The 21,091-nt window shown below is 37.6% G+C and overlaps 1 protein-coding gene and 1 non-coding gene across 8 annotated transcripts in view; both read left to right on the forward strand.

Moving 5' to 3' along the window:
* The window catches only part of WDR76 (WD repeat domain 76), a 63,481-nt gene that overhangs the window by 34,809 nt on the left and 7,581 nt on the right, over positions 1-21,091 (forward strand). For all 7 annotated transcript variants that reach the window (XM_047735828.1, XM_047735824.1, XM_047735825.1 and 4 more), the window contains 2 exons: positions 6,982-7,140; positions 13,620-13,837. In XM_047735828.1, the coding sequence (XP_047591784.1) occupies positions 6,982-7,140; positions 13,620-13,837 (377 nt within the window). The remainder of the gene's footprint in view (positions 1-6,981; positions 7,141-13,619; positions 13,838-21,091) is intronic.
* Positions 1,308-1,426, forward strand: LOC125105794 (5S ribosomal RNA). The gene has a single exon (XR_007129056.1). It is a non-coding gene; the product is annotated as a 5S ribosomal RNA (ribosomal RNA).

The following is a 21,091-nucleotide window of genomic DNA, read 5'->3' on the forward strand; positions in this document are numbered from 1 at the left end:
CTGCTCATGTGCCCCCCAATCTCTCAAATAAATAAATAAATAAAATTTTTTGGGAAAAAAAAAGACATTTAAATTAAAGAAAATTTAGTTCTTCAGTTGCACAAGGCACTTTTTAAGTGCATATAGCCACATAAAGCTAGTGGATATTACATTGATAGTGCACACATACAACATTTTTCTTATCTCAGAAAGTTCTTTTGGACAGTGTTGCTGTGGAGCAAGTTAATAACATTATTTGGTAAAATAATAATCAAAGATAAGGTGATAAAACAAGAATGAGATGGAAAAGGAGATTGCAGAACTAACGAAACAAATTGAAGATTAGTGAAACTAATAAACAAAAGCAAGGAACAGAATAGATATTGCTGAAAACTAAATTATAGACATTAAAGACTTGTAATCTCAAACACAGACAACCCAGTAAGTTAAGGGAAGACAGTCAAAGATAACCCAACAGTGGAACAGAAAATATATTCAAAGAGAATTCTTCTGAAAAGACCGAATGGAATGGCAGATCGAATATGTATACCATGGTCTAGGAAATCTTGGAACTTAGAGGATAAAGAATTCTTTAGGCAGAGAAAATAAATTGTATTCAAGGGAAGGAGTCAGGCTTTTCTGTTTTCTACAACAGTATTTCATGTAATATCTGTGAAGTTCCGAGGGAAGTAAGTGTGGCCCAGAATATTTAGTCCAAGATACATCTCTAATTAAAGGCAGTTGGTAGGTATTCTCAAATGTGAAAAAACTCAAGAAATTCAAGACATGTGAGCTCATGTGGAAAAAAAACTGCTTGAGAGCAAATCTCAGCCAGTTAAGAGTAAATCAGAATTAAGAATTATGGAATGAAGAAGCTTGACAAAAGAATTGGTGATGGGTATTGAATCCCTTCCAATGCAGGACTCATGTAAAATAGCTACATGAATAATGTTTATGGAACTGGATGGGAATGTTATCAACCTGGACAAAATACAAATAATAATTAACAAAATATAGAGATGGAGATAGGGTAGGTTGGTAAAAATAAAAAAAAAATAATGCTGTCATTCAATAGAAAATGTCTAAAATTGAGACAGTTAAAAAATAAGGATAATGGGGCGCCTGGGTGGCTCAGTGGGTTAAGCCGCTGCCTTCGGCTCAGGTCATGATCTCAGGGTCCTGGGATCGAGTCCCACATCGGGCTCTCTGCTCAGCAGGGAGCCTGCTTCCTCCTCTCTCTCTCTGCCTGCCTCTCTGTCTACTTGTGATCTCTCTCTGTCAAATAAATAAATAAAAAATCTTTAAAAAAAAAAAAAATAAGGATAATGGTCTACGGCCATATCACCCTGAACGCGCCCGATCTCGTCTGATCTCGGAAGCTAAGCAGGGTCGGGCCTGGTTAGTACTTGGATGGGAGACCGCCTGGGAATACCGGGTGCTATAGGCTACAAAAAAAAAAAAAAAAAAAAAAAAAAAAGGATAATGACTACAACTCATTTTGTTTTATACTTTTTCCTTTTTAGGGGATATTGCTTGATAAAGTTACAAATACTGTTGACCTGTAACATGGTTTAAACTTGGTGGGCCTACTTATACATGGATTTTTTTTTCAGTAAATATATAGGAAAATTTTTTGGAGATTTGTAACAATTTGAAAAAACTTGTAGATGAACCATGTAGTTTAGAAATACTGAAAAAATAAAGAAAAAGTTAGGCGGGTCATGAATGCATAAAATACATGTAGATACTATTTTTTCATTTACTACCATAAAATATATGCAAACCTATTTTATAAAAAGTAAACATTTTTCAAATCTTCAACAAACACAGATCCTATGTGGCACCATCATAGTTAAGAGAAATGTAATAAATATAAAGATACAGTATTAAATCATAACTGCATAAAACTAATAGTTATAGTACTATAAAAATCTCTTAGCTCTTCTTTTGTTACCGTGGTGAGCTTAATTATGGCAAGTATCTCCTTGAAACACCAATCATCTCTGTGTGAATGGTTTATCTCCAATAAACTGTGTATCGCATATTTTCAGGGTTCTTGCATATTTTTCATTGTGCTCAGTGCAATACTGTACACCTTGAATAACACCATAGGACTCATATGGTGCCACTAGTGATGCCAGAAAGTGCTTCCAAGAAACAGAAAATTCAGGACAGTACAGAAAAGAGTTGGAATTGCTTGATAAATACTATAAATTGAGGTCTGTAGTAGCAGTTGCCTGGCATTTCAGGATAAATGAATCTAGCAGAAGGACTATTGTAAAAAAAAAAAAAATTATAAAATCCTTGCTACAGCTTCTCTAGCAGGTGTGGAAAGCCTTGTGCTTTTTGCAAAATACCTTTTTATTTCATATTGACGATGTGTCTTTTATGTGGGTATAGGATTGCTCCAAGGAAGACATACCTGTAGACTAATACAATTTGAGAAAAATTAAAGTCATCATATGACAAAACAAATGAAAGGTGAAAGATCTAAAGCTGGGGAATTTAATGCTGGCAAAGGATGGTTTGATAATTTTTAGAAGTTTGGTTTAAAAATATGTCAGGATAACAGGAGAAGCAGCTTCTGCTGACCCAAGAGTGCAGACAAGTTCTCAGACACCATTAAGAAAATTACTAAGAAAGGATATCTGCCTGAGCAGGTTTCTAATTCAGAGGAAAGTGCATTGGGTAAAAAAAATGCCACAAAGGACATTTATTAGTAAGGAAGAGAGGTGAGCACCAGGTTTGAAGGCAGGAGGGAATAGGTTAACTCTTCTGCGTAAATACAGTTGGGTTCATGGTCAGGACTGCCCTCATCTGTAAAGCTGCTAATCCCTGACCTCCAAGGGAAAAGATAAACACCAGCTGCCCGTCTTTTGGCTGTACAACAGGAAGTCCTGGAAACGAGCACTTTTCTGGATTGGATTCATTAGTGCTTTTTCTCTGACATCAGGATGTACTTTGTCAGTAAGGGTCTGCCTTTTAAATTTCTTCTGATACTGGACAATGTCCCTGGCTACCCAGAACTCCATGAGTTCAACACCAAAGGCATGAAGGTGTTGCTCCAAATATGGTGTCTCTAATTCAGCCTCTAGATCAGGGGGTCATTAAGGACGTTTAAGGCTCATAACACATGGTGCTCTATAGAAAAGGTTATCAAGGCCATGGAAGAGATGCCCTGTAGAGAAAACATGAAAGTCTGGAAAGATAACACCATTGAAGATACCATTGTTGTTATAGAAAAAGCCATGAAAGCAATCAAGCCTGAACAGAATAAATTCCTGCTAGAGAAAACTGTGTCCAGATGTTGTACATGACTTCACAGGATTTATAACAGAGACAAGGAAATCCTGAAAGAGATTGTGGTTATGGCAAAAATGGTGGGGGTGAAGGGTTTCAGGATATGGATCTTGGAGGAATTCAAGGACCAAGAGATTCTCCACCAGAGGAATTTAGAGAAGAGTTCTTGGTGGAGATGGTACTTCTGAACCAGTGCCAGATGATGAAGCAGTGTTAGAAAACAAATTGACATTCTTAATCTCAGGAAACAAACTGAGGGCCGCTGAAGCGGGGTGGGGAGGGATAGGGTGGCTGGGTGGTGGACATTGGGGAGGGTATGTGGTATGATGAGTGCTGTGAATTGTATAAGACTGATGATTCACAGACGTGTACCCCTGAAACAAATAATACATTCTATGTTTAAAAAAATTGACAGACAATCTGGCATAAGCATTTTGAGTATTCAAGATAGCTACTTCTTTTATGACGTGGGCCCTTCTATGGTATGGACACTGTAACTAAAGCAAATGGTGGAAGAAGAATAGGTACTATATGTATAGAAACATTTTTAGAGAAATGAAAAAAAAGACAAATTATGATGTACTTCATAAAGTTACACTCCGTGTGCCTACCTCTCCTGCATCTTCAGCTACCTTCCCACCTCTTCTATTGCTGTCACCCCTGAGACAGCAACACTCAGCTCCTCCTCATCCTCAGCCTACTCAGCATAAAGACAGCAAGGATGAAGACCTTTATGACGTCGATCCATTGCATTTAGTAAATAGTCATCCTGCTGTACAGTTAACAGATTTATCTGTTGTATATGTGTCTGTCTTCATATGAAAATCTAGTAACTGTACAGCAAGAAGTATATGAGACATATTTGTGTCATTATCATCCTCCTTGCCTAAGTCATTATGTAGAGCATCATGTGCAAAACTTGTATGAAAGTGGATAGTCTATCCTTACATAGGCATAGGTGAGTAGTATTTAATACAAAATTAATAATGTGTTAGCTTTCTTACTGTTTTATAATTTTGCTTTCAAAGAATGATATTACCATACAGTATACCTTTCTTTCTTGTAACTGAAGATACTCTCTATCAGCCTATCGACATAGGTAAGTGGTTTGTTTTTTTAAAGTGTTTCCAGTACTGCATTGTGACATGACTGTAATACCGTACACCATCAAAATTTTACAAGGATTCATTCATTTGTGTATAGGCTATGCTACTGTGAAGCTACTGTATTGATTACACTAGGCTATCATAAAGCAGTCGGATTGCCACTTTATTATCAATGCAGTAAATATGGATTTCACATTATGTTTGCTTTTTTTTTTTAAAGATTTTATTTATTTGACAGAGACAGCGAGAGAAGGAACAGAAGCAGGGGGAGTGGGAGAGGGAGAGAAGCAGCCTTCCTATTGAGGAGGAGCACCATGTGGGGCTCGATCCCAGGACTCTGGGATCATGACCTGAGCTGAAGGCAGACGCTTAACGGCTAAGCAACCCAGGCACCCCTATGTTTTCATTTTTGATGTTTGTTAGTAATACGTATACTATCTGAAGTGTTTTGTATCCTATAAGACAGTATTTTTTTTTTTAAGATTTTATTTATATATTAGAGAGAGAGAGAATGAGAGGGGAGGGGTCAGAGGGAGAAGCAGACGCCCCGCTGAGCAGGGAGCCTGATGTGGGACTCGATCTGGAGACTCCAGGATCATAACCTGAGCTGAAGGCAGTTGCTTAACCAGCTGAGCCACCCAGGCGCCCCTAAGACAGTATTAAGAAGTACTGACAGATGATTCATCTTGTAAACAGATGACATAAACTTACGGTATTGAAAAACAATGCAGTCCTGTAAATGTATTTTCTTTTCCTTATGATTTTAATATTCTTTTCTCTGGCTTTCTCTGTTGCAGAAGTACAGTATATAATATGCATAACGTACAAAACGTGTTAATTGACTGCATATGTTATTATTAAGGATGTCGGTCAACAGTAGGGTATGAGCAGTTAAGTTTTTGCATAGTAAAAATTATACATGGTTCAACTACATGGTGAGCTGGTGCCCCTAATCCCCATGTTGTACAAGGGTCAGCTATACTCAAACTTCAGAAATTCAGCCCGATTTTCTTTTATTATTTTGAAGTGTAGTTATATTTGGTCCTATTAAAAATGGCATGTATAGCATGGTCTTTTACTTTTTTATTTTTTATTTTTTTTTAAATTTTATTTATTTATTCGACAGACAAGTAGGCAGAGAGGCAGGCAGAGACAGAGAAAGGAGGAAGCAGGCTCCCTGCTGAGCAGAGAGCCCAATGTGGGGCTTGATCTCAGGACCCTGAGATCATGACCTGAGCCGAAGGCAGAGGCTTTAACCCACTGAGCCACCCAGGCGCCCTCTTATTTTTTTCTTAATTTGTTTGTCATTGTATCTGTGTAAGTACATACAAAGATATTTATATTAATAACAGTATTTTAGTGATAATTTTAGTTAATTTTGGATTTGGAGTGATTTTTAATATCTTTCTACATTTCTGTATTTAAGTTTTTTTATAACAATGGAGCTTCTTTTGTTTTTCTAAAAAATGCTATGCACAATTATGTGAAGATACTAACAATGGTTAACTCTGGGTAGGAGGAGTGAATATGATTATAATTTTTTCCCTTCCTTTCCTTTAAAAAAAATTGTTTTGTTTAAATTTAAAATGAAAGATGCTCAAGTATTTCAGCTCAAGTGTTTCAGAGCAGATTAAGCCAGATTTGGAAACGATAGTTTTCATTCATAATATGACATATGCCATAAGAATATAGCTTAGGGGGTGCCTGGGTGGCTCAGTGGGTTAAAGCCTCTGCCTTCGGCTCAGGTCATGATCCCAGGGTCCTGGGATCAAGCCCCGCATCGGGTTCTCTGCTCCGCGGGGAGCCTGCTTCGCCCTCTCTCTCTGCCTGCCTCTCTGCCTACTTGTATTCTCTGTCAAATAAATAAATAAAATCTTAAAAAATATATATATATAGCTTATCCAGATCTGAGAAGTGATGATTTAGGAATTGGTAATCCAGTTGTGGAAAGGATAATCCCTAGAAGTAGTAAGAATATTAATGTGGAATTGAAATATATACATTTTCAATTGCAATGGTGTATTTAGGGGATAGAACATGGGGCTTGAACTCATGACCCTGACATGAAAATGGAGCTAAAATCAAGCATCAGAAGCCCCAGAGATAAAATATTTTTAAAATTATTACTTTGTGTCAGGACCAAATAACTTAGGAAAATTGTGTTAGAATGATTTATAGAAGCATGCTGAGGAAGCAAAGTAGTAATGGTATTGATTTTTTTTTTTTTAGTATTTTTAGTATTAGGGAATTATGCTGTATGTGAAATAAAGAGTAGATTTTTCATTTCCTGATGATTTCATGAACTAAAGTCATAGTAAACTAATTTTTTTCCTTCTGCATTATGAAAAAACTAGTTTTCTAGTTTCAAAAAGCTGGAAACTGTTAAATGTTACAGTATTGTTGGATTGAAAATTAGAAAAAAGTAATTTAGTGATGATAGAAAGTTTTTAGTTCTGACTTTCTGAATGAGAGGGTGGGTATAATTACAGACTAAGGAAAGACTGAATGTAATACAAATATAAACAGTTTAATGACAGAAAGTGTTACTACTTTTCACTAGTTTTTGTCTCTCTCCCTGCCCCCAACTCTCTTACAGACTCACCAATCTAAAGAAGATGGAGTTTATGTTTTCCAGCCCCACACTCAGCCAGTTAGCTGTCTTTACTTCTCACCCGCCAATCCGGCTCACATACTGTCACTGAGCTATGACGGCACATTACGCTGTGGGGATTTTTCAAGGGCTATTTTTGAAGAGGTAAATGTTAATGTATTTACATACTGACTTGAGGTGATATTCTAGATTCTTTATGAAATGCCACATGAATGATTATCATACCAATCAGAATGGGTGAAGTGGTATAGAATAGGAACTTTAGAATTACACTACTTAAGTTTGAATCGCACCATCTGTTACTACTTGTGTGACCTTGGAAGTTATTTAACCTCTTTTTGCATCAATTTCCTTAGTTGTGAAATGGTATAGTAATAGTACCTACCTCATAGGGTTGTCATGAGGATTGAATGACTTTAGGCAGATAAAGTGGTCAGAATGCAGCCAGACACATAAGTGTTTGCTCTTACTTTTAAATTTGTGTAAAAAGTTTTTATTGTGTATTACTCTTTTTTATTGAAGTATAGTTGACCCACAGTGTTTCATTAGTTTCAGGTGTACTACATAGTAATTCAACTCTGTACATTATGCTCTGCTCACTGCCAAGTGTAGCTACCATCTGTCACCATGCAGTTGCTACTACTGCATTGCCATTGAATATATTCTCTGTGCTGTACATTTTATCCTTTTTTATTCCCATATTCATTCCATTACTAGAAGCCTGTATCTGCCATTCCCCTTAACTCATTTTGGCCATTCTTCCCCCACCCCTCTGAATCCCTCTGGCAACCACCAGTTTGTTCTTTTTATGGTCTGTTTCTGCTATTTTTGGTTTTGTTCATTTGTTTTTTAGATTCCATATAAGTGCTATTTGTCTTTCTCTGTCTCACTTAACTTCACTTAGCAAAATGTCCTCTAGGTCCATGTGTGTTGTTACAAATGGCAAGATCTCATTCTTTTTTTTTATGGCTGAGTAATATCCCATTGCATACACATACATACACACACACACACACACACACACACACACACACCCCAGCATCTTTATTCGTTCATCTGTCAGTGGACATCTGTAGTGAACATAAGGGTATATATATCTTTATGAGTTAGTGTTTTCATTTTCTTTGGGTAAATACTAGTAGAATTACTGGATTATATAGTTTTCCTATTTTTAGTTTTTTTTTTTTTAAAGATTTTTATTTATTTATTTGACAGAGAGAGATCACAAGTAGACGGAGAGGCAGGCAGAGAGAGAGAGAGAGGGAGGGAAGCAGGCTCCCTGCTGAGCAGAGAGCCCGATGTGGGCCTCGATCCCAGGACCCTGAGATCATGACCTGAGCTGAAGGCAGCGGCTTAACCCACTGAGCCACCCAGGCGCCCTATTTTTAGTTTTTTTGAGGAACCTGCATACGTTTCTGTGGTGGCTCTACTAACTTACATTCCTACCAACAGTGCATAGGCATTCCTTTTTCTTCACATCTTTGCCAGTACTTGCTATTTCTTGTCTTTTTGATAGTAGTCATTCTAACAGGAATAAGGTGAGATCTCATTGTGATTTTGATTTGCATTTCCCTGATAATCAGTGATGTTGAGCATCATTTCATGTGTCTGTTGGCTATCTCCGTATCTTTGGAAAAATGTCTGTATCCTCTTCCCATTTTTTAATTGAATTATTTGGAGGTTTTTTTTGGTATTGAGTTGTTTAAGTTCTTTATATATTCATTCTCTATATATGTTCCAGATTTTTAAGGGATATTAACCCCTTATCAGATATATTATTTGCAAATATCTTAACCCATTTGGTAGGTTGCCTTTTCATTTTTTTTTTTAATGGTTTCCTTTGCTGTACAAAAGCTGCTTATTTTGATGTAGTCCTAATAGTTTATTTTTGTGTTTGTTTCCCTTTCCTTAGGAGACATACCTAGAAAAATGTTGCTAACTCTGGTGTCAAAGAGATTACTGCCTGTGTTTTCTTTTGGGAGTTGTATGGTTTCAGATTTCACATTTAGGTCTTTAATCCATTTTCAGTTTTTATTAATTAATTTTTAAAAGTAAACTCTACACCTAATGTGGGGCTTGAACTCGTGACACCAAAATTAAGAGTATCATGCTTGGGGCGCCTGGGTGGCTCAGCGGGTTGAGCCGCTGCCTTCGGCTCAGGTCATGATCTCAGGGTCCTGGGATTGAGCCCCGCATCGGGCTCTCTGCTCAGTAGGGAGCCTGCTTCTTCCTCTCTCTCTCTCTGCCTGCCTCTCTGCCTACTTGTGATCTCTCTCTGTCAAATGAATAAATAAAATCTTTAAAAAAAAAAAAAGAGTATCATGCTTTACCAACTGAGATAGCTAAGCACCGCCATTTAGGTTTATCTTTGTATATGGTGTCAGAAAGTGGTCCAGTTTCATTTTTTTCATGTAGCTATCCAGTTTTCCCAGCACCATTTATTGAAGAGACTGTCTTCCCCATTGTATATTTTTGCCTTCTTTGTCCTAGATTAATTGACCATATAAGCATGGGTTTATTTCTGGGCTCTCTGTTCTGCTCCACTGATCTGTTGTCCCAATACTGTACTGTTTTGATTACTACAACTTTGTAATGTATCTTGAAATCTGAGATTATGATCTGAGATTATGACTCCCATCTTTGTTCTTTCTCAAGATTGCTTTGCTTATTTTGATGGTTTTATGGTTCCATACAAATTTTAGGATTATTAGTTCTAGCTCTGTGAAAAATGCTTTTGGTATGTTAATAGATATTGCATTGAATTTTTAGATTGCTTTGAGTAGTACAGACATTTTAATGGTATTGGTTCTTTCCATCTGTGATTATGGTATATCTTTCCATTTGTTTGTGTCATCTTCAGTTTTTTTTTTTTTTTAAAGATTTTATTTATTTATTTGAGAGAGATCACAAGCAGGCAGAGAGGCAGGCAGAGAGAGAGAAGGGGAAGCAGGCTCCCTGCCGAGCAGAGAGCCCGATGTGGGGCTTGATCCCAGGACCCTGAGATCATGACCTGAGCCGAAGGCAGAGGCTTTAACCTACTGAGCCACCCAGGCGCCCCTCATCTTCAGTTTCTTTGATCATTTTATAGTTTTCAGAGTACAGGTCTTTTATGTCCTTGGTTAAATTTATTCCTAGCTATTTCTTAGGGTACAATTTTTTTTTTTAAAGATTTATTTATTTATTTGAGAGTGAGAGAGAATGGGAGGTAAGGATGGAGGGAAAGGGAGAGTAAGTCTCAAGCAGGCTCTGCACGGAGCACAGGGCCTGACATGGGGCTTGACCTCATGACCCTGAGATCATGACCTGAGCCAAAACCCAGAGGTAGACATTTAACCAACTGGGCCACCCAGGCAGGCACCCCTTTTTAGTGCAGTTGTAAATGGAATTGTTTCTTAGTTTCTCTTTCTGCTACTTTGTTATTATGAGTTGTATGGAAATGCAACATATTTCTTTATATTAATTTTTAATCCTGCAACTTTCCTGAGTTCATTTATTACTTGTGAAAGCTTTTTGGTGAAGTCCTCAGGATTTTCTATGTGAAGTATCATGACATCTGCAGACAGTGACAGTGTTAATGTTTTCCTTACCAATTTGGATGCCTTTTATTTCTTTTTTGTCTGTTATGCTAGGACTTCCAGTACTATGTAGAATAAAACTGGTGAGAGTACACATCTTTGCCTTGTTCCTGATTTTAGAGGAAAAACTCAATTTTTCACCATTGAGGGTGATGTTAGGTGTGTGTCTTTTTCTTTTTTAAAGATTGATTTGTTTGAGGGCTCCTGGGTGGCTCAGTTGGTTAAGCTTCTGCCTTCAGCTCAGGTTATTTTCCCAGGGTCTTGGGCTTGAGTCCTGCTTCAGGCTCCCTGGTCCCTGCTCCACAGGGAGTCTACTTCTTCCAATGCCCTCCTCCCACTCGTTTTCTCAGTCTCTCTCTCTCAAATTAAAAAAAAAAAAAAAAAAAAGATTTTTGAGAGGGAGTGCATAAGTGAGCAGGGGGAGGGGCAGAGGCAAAAGTAGAGAATCCTGAAATAGACTCTGTGCTAACTCAGGACTCAATCCCAGGAACCTGAGATCATGATCTGAGTCAAAATCAAGAGTCAGCCTCTCAACCAACTGCGCCACCCAGGCAGTATATAACTTTCCGGACATTTCATATAAATGGAGTCACACAATTTGTAGTCTTTTGTGACTGCATTCTTCTACATAACAATGTTTTCAGAGTTCATCCATGTTGTAGAATGTGTCATTACTTCATTCCTTTTTATGGCTGAATAATATTTCACTGTATGGATATATCACATTTTGCTCACCCATTCATTAGTTGATGAACATTGTGGATTGTTTCTATTCTTAATATTGAAAATAATGTTGTTGTGGACATTGATGTACAAGTTTTGTTTTGTTTTGTTTTTGCTTTTTTGTTTGTTTGATGTACAAGTTTTGTGTGAACATATTCTTTGATTTTGCTTGGGTATATACCTAGAAGTAGAGTTGCTTGATCATATGATAACTCTGTGTTTAATATCTTGAGGAACTACCAAACTGTTTCCCAAAGTGGCTTCCCCATTTACATACTGAACAAACATGAGTATTCCAATTTTTCCACATCCTTGTCAACACTACTGTTGGTGACTATAGCCATCCTAGTGAGTATGAAGTCTTATGTCATTATGGTTTTGACCCTCATTTCCCTAATGATTAATGATTCTGAGTGTCTTTTCATCTGCTTATTGGCCATTTTTATTTCTTTAGAGAACTATTGGTTTCTCTAAATGTTGGATTCTTTGCCTAAGTTTTAATTGGGTTATCTGTCTTTTTAGTATTGAGTTCTTAGATTTCTCCACTTACATATTTAAAGTCCGGTTTATTGAGATGTAAGTTCTATACAATAAAATTTGTCCTTTTAAGTGTATGATTCTATAAGTTTTGCAAATTTTCTGTACCTGTGTAACTGCCATCACAATCAAGATATAGAAAATTTCCATCACCTGAAAAAATCACCTTTTGAACCCTTTGTAGTCGGTCCCCTGCCTTTTCCTACATTCCTGACAACCACTGTTATGATTACCATCCCTATAATTTTGTCTGCTCCAAAATGTCAAGTAAATGGAGTCATATGGTATGAAGCTTTTTATGTCTGGCTTCTCTCACCTAGCATAATACTTCTAAGATTCATCCATGATGTTGCATGTATAACTAATGTGCTCCTGATACTACTGATTGAACAGTTACTTTGTGTTAGGCATTAATCTGAGAGTGCTTTATATATATTGTTAAGCCTTGTAACACCCTATGAAATAAGTAATGTTATCCCCATTTAACAGTTGAGAAAACTGAGGTAAAGAGGTTTATTGGCTTGCTCAGGGACACGAATGGCAGTTCTAGAATTTTCACTTGGGTCTGTCTGACGCCACTGCAATTAAACCCCTGCACCTAGCCATTTTGATACACTGACTGAATACTTCAGGTATCATTTGGGGGCTTTTTGGATGTACGGGGGTTGTGATGCCTTCGGTATATTAATTTGTTAGTCTCAGTTTATAATAGTATATATAACTTTTTATTAACTAAAAATCAGCAATAGTGATTCGTGGTTAAGAATGGTGGTTAGGTATGCTTCCAGAAAGTGCACGTATACTTAGAAGCAAATAGAGGTGGATATTTTTTTCCTTTTCACTAATGGATTCATACTGTATACATACTTTTTTGCAACTGGCTTTTTTCATTTGGTATTAGGGACAGATTGTAGTACAAATCTGTCTCATCCTTTTTAGCAATCCATGGTGTTTCAAAGTAGAGATGTACCATCATTTATTTAAACAGGTCTCTTTCGGTGGACATTTAGGTTGCTTCTTAATGCAATTGGTATCTTTTTTATTTTTTAATACAATTATGTTTTTTTTTTTTAGATTTTATTTATTTATTATTTGACAGATAGAGATCACAAGTAGGCAGAGAGACAGACAGAGAGAGAGAGGAGAGGAGAAAGCAGGCTCCTTGCTGAGCAGAGAGCCCGATACGGGGCTTGATCCCAAGACCCTGAGATCATGACCTGAGCCGAAGGCAGAGGCCTCAACCCACTGAGCCACCCAGGTGCCCCTGCAATGGGAATTTTGCAATGGACATCTTTTTATATATTTAGATAAATTATTGTCAGAGGGTACAAACATTAAATATTTTGATAGGTATACTCTGATTAGTTGTCAGAAACTTGTTATTTACTTATTTATACTTCTACCAAGAGTGAGTAAGTGATGAGCATTTGGCCATATGTTTTTGGACTTGGTTGGCAAAATTACTTGATATATTAAGGTATTTCAGCTGGGTAGAATTTACATTTAGTTCATTTCCTAGTAAGTGTCACAGAATAGATCTGCAACTGAGGTTTATTGGATTTAAGAGATGTGGCATGTAACCCTGACATGATTGATGGATGGGCCATTTGTTTGTAGGTGAGTCTTACAGCTGATCTGTGCCTTAGTTTCCATTTCTGTAAAACGGGATGATCATTTTGCATTCTGCTTTCTGTGGGATGATGGGAGGATAAATGAAATTATTAGGTAAAGTGTTTTATAACCTTTTTACCAAAAAATTTATACGTTGGTGGTTATTTGTATCCTTAGGTATATAGAGATGAAAGAAGTAGCTTTTCCTCTTTTGACTTCTTGGGAGAAGATGCCTCCAATTTAATAGTAGGACATTGGAATGGAAATATATCACTGGTAGATAGACGGACACCTGGAACTTCTTATGAGAAACTTATCAATTCTTCTTCGAGCAAAATAAGAACTGTTCATGTCCACCCAGTGCACAGACAGTATTTTATCACTGCAGGATTGAGGTATGTTCTTCATAAAATTTTGTGATTTACTCTTTTGAAGTTAGGAATACTGTTCTGTTTATTTATTTTTTAAATATTTATTCATTTGAGAGAGAGTGTGTGTGAGTACAAATGGGGAGGTGTGGTGCAGAGAGAGAGAAGGAGAGAGAGAGAATCCTCATGCAGACTCCCTGCTAAGTGCAGAGCTGAATGTGGGACTTGATCCCAGGACCTTGAGATTATGACCTGATCTAAAACCAAGAGTCAGGTGTTTAACCAACTGAACCACCCAGATGTCCTGAGGGACTACTGTAGTTTGGATGTTAAAGATAACTGATTTTTCTGATACTCATATACCTAAATAATTTTTCTTTCTACACCAATTGAAGTTTTATTAAATATGATTTTTTTTAAAGATTTTATTTATTTATATGACAGAGCACAAGTAGACAGAGGCAGGCAGAGAGAGAGGGGGAAGCAGGCTCCCCATCGAACAGAGAGCCCAATGTGGGGCTCGATCCCAGGACTCTGAGATCATGACCTGAGCCGAAGGCAGAGGCTTAACCCACTGAGCCACCCAGGCACCCCTGAATATGATTTTTTTTTTAGGAGTGATTCTTTTGGAAATAAAAAAGATTCTTTTGGATTTGGCATCATGTGAATTTACTTTTTTTTTTTTTAAACAGAAAAAAAGTCTTTAATAAATCAACTTGTTTTATCTCAATAATACTTAATGGATACATTGTTTTCTACACTTAGAATCCAGAGGTTGTTATTTTTTTTTAATTTTTAATTTTTTATTAACAAATAATGTATTATTAGCCCCAAGGGTACAGGTCTGTGAATCACCAGGTTTACACACTTCACAGCATTCACCATAGCACATACCCTCCCCAATGTCCATAACCCAACCACCCTCTCCCTACCCACCTCCCCCCAGCAACCCTCGGTTTGTTTTGTGAGATTAAGAGTCTCTTATGATTTGTCTCCCTCCCGATCCTATCTTGTTTCATTTTTTCCTTCCCTACCCCCTAAACCTTCCACTTTGCCTCTCAACTTCCTCATACTAGGGAGATCATATAATAATTATCTTTCTCTGATTGACTCATTTCACTCAGCATAATACCCTCTAGTTCCATCCACATCATTGCAAATGGCAAGATTTCATTTCTTTTGATGGCTGCATAGTATTCCATTGTATATATATACCACATCTTCTTTATTCATTCATCTGTTGATGGACATCTAGTTTCTTTCCATAGTTTGGCTATTGTGGACATTGCTGCTACAAACATTCGGGTGCACATGCCCCCTTCAGATCACTACATTTGTATCTTTAGGGTAAATACCCAGCAGTGTGATTGCTGGGTCGTAGGGTAGCTCTATTTTCAACTTTTTGAGGAACCTCCATGCTGTTTTCCAGAGTGGTTGCACCAGCTTGCATTCCCATCAAAAATGTAGAAGGGTTCCCCTTTCTCTGCATCCTCTCCAACATCTCTTGTTTCCTGACTTGTTAATTTTAGCCATTCTGACTGGTGTGAGGTGGTATCTCATTGTGGTTTTGATTTGTATTTCCCTGATGCCGAGTGATATGGAGGACTTTTTCATGTGTCTCTTGGCCATCTGGATGTCTTCTTTGCAGAAATGTCTGTTCATGTCCTCTGCCCATTTCTTGATGGGATTATTTGTTCTTTGGGTGTTGAGTTTGATAAGTTCTTTATAGATTTTGGATACTAGCACTTTATCTGATCTATCATTTGCAAATATCTTCTCCCATTCTGTCAGTAATCTTTTGGTTTGTTGATTGTTTCCTTTGCTGCGCAGAAGCTTTGATCTTGCTGAAGTCCCAATAGTTCATTTTTGCCCTTGCTTCCCTTGCCTTTGGCGATGTTTCTAGGAAGAAGTTGCTGTGGCTGACGTCAAAGAGTTTGCTGCCTGTGTTTCCTGGAGGATTTTGATGGATTCCTGTTTTGCATTGAGGTCTTTCATCCATTTTGAGGCTATTTTTTGCGTGGTGTAAGGAAATGGTCCAGTTTCATTTTTCCGCATGTGGCTGTCCAATTTTCCCAATACCATTTGTTGAAGAGACTGTCTTTTTTCCATTGGACATTCCTTCCTGCTTTGTCAGAGATTAGTTGACCATAGAGTTGAGGGTCCATTTCTGGGCTCTCTATTCTGTTCCATTCATCTGTGTGTCTGTTTTTCTGCCAGTACTATACTGTCTTGATGACAGCTTTATAATAGAGCTTGAAGTTTGGAATTGTGATGCCACCAACTTTGGCTTTCTTTTTCAATATTCCTCTGGTCTTTTCTGAGTCCGTATAAATTTTAGGATTATTTGTTCCATTTCTTTGAAAAAAATGGATGGTATTTTGATAGGGATTGCATTAAACGTGTAGATTGCTTTAGGCAGCATAGACATTTTGACAATATTTGTTCTTCCAATCCATGAGCATGGAACATTTTTCCATTTCTTTGTGTCTTCCTCAATTTCTTTCATGAGCACTTTATAGTTTTCTGAGTACAGATTCTTTGCCTCTTTGGTTAGGTTTATTCCTAGGTGTCTTATGGTTTTGGGTGCAGTTGTAAATTGGATTGACTCCTTTATTTCTCTTTCTTCTGTCTTGTTGTTGTATTGTCTTGGTGTATAGAAGTGCAACTGATTTCTGTGCATTGATTTTATATCCTGACGCTTTACGGAATTCCTGTACAAGTTCTAGAAGATTTGGAGTGGAGTCTTTGGGTTTTCCACATAAAGTATCATATCATCTGCAAACAGTGATAGTTTGACTTCTTTGCTGATTTGGATGCCTTTAATTTCTTTTTGTTGTCTGATTGCTGAGGCTAGGACTTCTAGTACTGCGTTGAATAGCTGTGGTGATAATGGACATCCCTGCCGTGTTCCTGACCTAGCAGAAAAGCTCTCAATTTTTTTCCATTGAGCATGATATTTGCGGTGGGTTTTTCATAGATGGCTTTGATGATATTGAGGTATGTACCCTCTATCCCTACATTTTGGAGAGTTTTATCAAGAAAAGATGCTGTACTTTGTCAAATGTACTTTTAAGCATCTATTCAGAGTACCTTATGATTCTTGTTCTTTCTTATATTAATGTATTGTATCACATTGATTGATTTCCAGATGTTGAACCAACCTTGCAGCCCTGGAATAAATCCCACTTGGTTGTGGTGAATAATTCTTTTAATGTACTGTTGGATCCTATTGGCTAGTATTTTGGTGAGAATTTTCACATCTGTGATCATCAAGGATATTGGTCTGTAATTCTCTTTTTTGATGGGGTCTTTGTCTGGTTTTGGGATCAAGGTAATGCTGGTCTCATAAAATGAGTGAGGAAGTTTTCCTTCCATTTCCTTTTTTTGGAACAGTTTCAGGAGAATAGGAATTAATTCTTCTTTAAATGCTTGGTAGAATTCCCCTGGGAAGCCATCTAGCCCTGGGTTCTTGTTTGTTGGGAGATTTTTGATGACTGCTTCAATCTCCTTACTGGTTATGGGTCTGTTCAGGTTTTCTTTTTCTTCCTGGTTCAGTTGTGGTAGTTTATATGTCTCTAGGAATGCATCCATTTCTTCCAGATTGTCAGATTTGCTGGTGTATAGTTACTCATAATATGTTCTTATAATTGTTTGCATTTCTTTGGTGTTGGTTGTGATCTCTCCTCTTTTCATTCATGATTTTATTTATTCGGGTCCTGTCTTGTTTTTGATAAGTCTGGCCAGGGGTTTATCAATCTTATTAATTCTTTCAAAGAACCAGCTCCTAGTTTCGTTGATTTGTTCTATTGGGTTTTTTTTTTGTTTGTTTGTTTTGTTTTTGGTTTCTATTTCATTGATTTCTGCTCTGATCTTTATGATTTCTCTTCTCCTGCAGGGTTTAGGCTTTCCTTGTTCTTTCTCCAGCTCCTATAGGTGCAGGGTTAGGTTGTGTATTTGAGACCTTTCTTGTTTCTTGAGAAAGTCTTGTATCACTATATATTTTCTCCTCAGGACTGCCTTTGCTGTGTCCCATAGATTTTGAACAGTTTTGTTTCCATGAGTTTTTTCAATTCTTCTTTAATTTCCTGATTGACCCATTCATTCTTTTGTAGGATGCACTTTAGCCTCCATGTCTTTGGGTTCTTTCCAGATTTCCTCTTGTGATTGAGTTCTAGCTTCAGAGCATTCTGGTCTGAAAATATGTAGGGAATTATCCCAATCTTTTGGTACTGATTGAGATCTGATTTGTGATCCAGGATATGATCTATTCTGGAGAATGTTCCATGTGCACTAGAGAAGAATGTGTATTCTCTTGCTTTGTGATGGAATGTTCTGAATATATCTGTGACGTCCTTCTGGTCCAGTGTGTCATTTAAGGCCTTTATTTCCTTGTTGATCTTTTGCTTGGATGATCTGTCCATTTCAGTGAGGGGGGTGTTAAAGTCCCCTACTATTATTATATTACTGTTGATGTGTTTCTTTGATTTTGTTATTAATTGGTTTATATAGTTGGCTGTTCCTACATTAGGGGCATAGATATTTAAAATTATTAGGTCTTCTTATTGGACAGACCCTTTCAGTATGATATAGTGTCCTTCTTCATCTCTTATTATAGTCTTTGGCTTAACATCTAATTTATCTGATACAAGGATTGCTACCCCAGCTTTCTTTTGATGTCCATTAGCATAGTAAGTTGTTTTCCACTCCCTCACTGTAAATCTGGAGGTGTCTTTGGGTCTAAAATGAGTTTCTTGTAGACAGCATATTGATGGGTTTTGTTTTTTTATCCATTCTGATACCCTGTGTCTTTTGATCAGGGCATTTAGCCCATTTACATTCAGGGCAACTCATGAGAGAGATGAATTTAGTGCCATTGTATTGCCTGTAAGGTGATTGTTACTGTATATTGTCTCTGTTCCTTTCTGGTCTACTACTTTTAGACTCTCTCTTTGCTTAGAGGACCCTTTTTAGTATTTCCTGTGGAGCTGGTTTGGTGTTTACAAATTCCTTTAGTTTTTGTTTGTCCTGGGAGCTTTTTATCTCTCCTTCTATTTTCAGTGATAGCCTAGCTGGATATAGTATTCTTGGCTGCATGTTTTTCTCATTTAGTGCTCTGAGTATATTGTGCCAGTTCTTTCTGGCCTGCCAGGTCTCTGTGGATAAGTCTGCTGTCAATCTAATATTTTTACCACTGTATGTTACAGACTTCTTGTCCCGGGCTGCTTTCAAGATTTTCTGTTTGTCACTAAGACTTATAAGTTTTAGTATTAGATGATGGGGTATGGACCTATACTTACTGATTTTGAGGGGGATTCTCTGCACCTCCTGGATTTTTATGTTTGTTCCCTTTGCCATATTAGGGGAATTCTCTACAATAATTCATTCCAATATACCTTCTGCCCCCCTCTCTTTCTTTTTCTTCTGGAATCCCAATTATTCTAATATTGTTTCATCTTATGGTATCACTTACCTCTTGAATTCTCCCCTTGGGTCCAGTAGTTGTTTGTCTCTCCTTTGCTCAGCTTCTTTATTCTGTGTCATTTCATCTTCTATATCACTAATTCTCCCTTCTGCCTCGTTTATCCTAGCAATAAGAGCCTCCATTTTTTATTGCACCTCATGAATAGCTTTTTTGATTTCAGCTTTGTTAGATTTTAGTTCTTTTATTTCTCCAGACAGGTTTCTCTAATATCTTCCATGCCTTTTTCGAGCCCAGCTAGCACCTTGAAATCATCATTCTGAACTCTAGATCTGACATAATACTAATGTCCGTATTTATTAGCTCCCTAGCCTTCGGTACTGCCTCTTGTTCTTTTTTTTTTGTGGTGAGTTTTTCCACCTTGTCATTTTATGCAGATAAGAATATATGAACGAGAGAATAAAATACTAGAAGGGTGGGAAAGACCCCTGAAAAATGTGCGTTAGCCAAATCAGAAGAGACACCAAATCGTGGGGAGAAGAAAGGACGTAAAAAGTTCAAAAAAATTAAAAGAGAAAAAAGAAAATATATATATTAGACTGATGAATAGGACAGAATCACCCACTTGATTTTGGGAGTATTTTGGTCTCTTAGAAGAAACTACCCTCCAAAATTTTAAAGAAAGAAAGAAAGAGAAATACACACACACACACACACACACACACAAATAAGGGTAAACACGATGAAGGGATGGAATATGACTGTAAAGATGAAAATTTTAAAAAAATTCTAAGAATGGAGTTGATAAGTTGATTGGGAAAAGAAAGAAAAAGAAAGTGGGGAGAATTTGCTCAGGCTGGAGACTAGAACAAACTCTGTGCTGGATTTGGGGTATATTTTGATCTATTAGATGTTGTATCCCCAAATTTTTTTTAGAAGAAAAAACTATGTGTATACAAAAAATAAAGGTAGATACAGTGAAGGATAAAATATCCCTATAATAATGAAGGTTCAAAAAGATTTTTTTAAAGAAAGGTATTGTTAAGAGAAATTAGTTAAAAAAACGTTAGAAGAGGAAAGAGTAAAAGTTAAAAAAATTAGAATAAGCAAAAAATAAAATTTAAAAAAATTTAACTTTGCGAGACTAAAGAATCACGGGGAGAAAGCCATGAATTCTGTGCTTTGCTTTCCCCTCCTCTGGAATTCCACTGGTCTCCTTGATCAGTGAGCTTGGTCTTGCTGATCTTCTGGAGGAGGGGCCTGTTGTGATTCTCAAGTGTCTTTGCCCGAGGTGGAATTGCTCTGCCCTTGCCAGGGGCCGGGCTAAGTAATCTAAGTGGGTTTGCTCTTGGGAGCTTTTGTTCCCTGAACACTTTCTGTAGAGCTTTGGAGGACAGGAATGAAAATGGCGGCCTCCAAATCTTCGGCCCTGAGGAGCTGAGATCCCGGGGCCCCACTCCTCAGTGAGCCCTCAGAGAAAAGTGCTCAATCACTCCCATCTCCCTGGTCTCTGGAGGCTCTCTGAGCCCACCCAGCCTGTTATCAAGCGTTTCTGTCTCTGGCACATAGCCCCTTTGGAGTCTCTAAACCCAGCAGATCCCTGCTGCTCTTTCAGGGGGATCTCCCCAGATCTGCCACTTATGGGTTCCCTGCTCAAAGAGCAGTGGCCTGACTGTGTCAGAAATCACAGTTTAAGGTAACCGTGAGCTGAGAGCTCACTCCTCTGCTCTGTCTCTGTAGTTGGTTTTCCCCCTCTAATACCTGTGAGCTCTGCCACACTCAGACACCCCTGATCCTTCTGTGACTCCGTGGGACCTGAGACCACACTGTCCCCGCGAGGGCTCCATCCCCGCTTAGCCTCT

The sequence above is a fragment of the Lutra lutra genome, chromosome 7 (genome assembly GCF_902655055.1).
Source record: "Lutra lutra chromosome 7, mLutLut1.2, whole genome shotgun sequence".
NCBI classification, from domain to species: domain Eukaryota; kingdom Metazoa; phylum Chordata; class Mammalia; order Carnivora; family Mustelidae; genus Lutra; species Lutra lutra.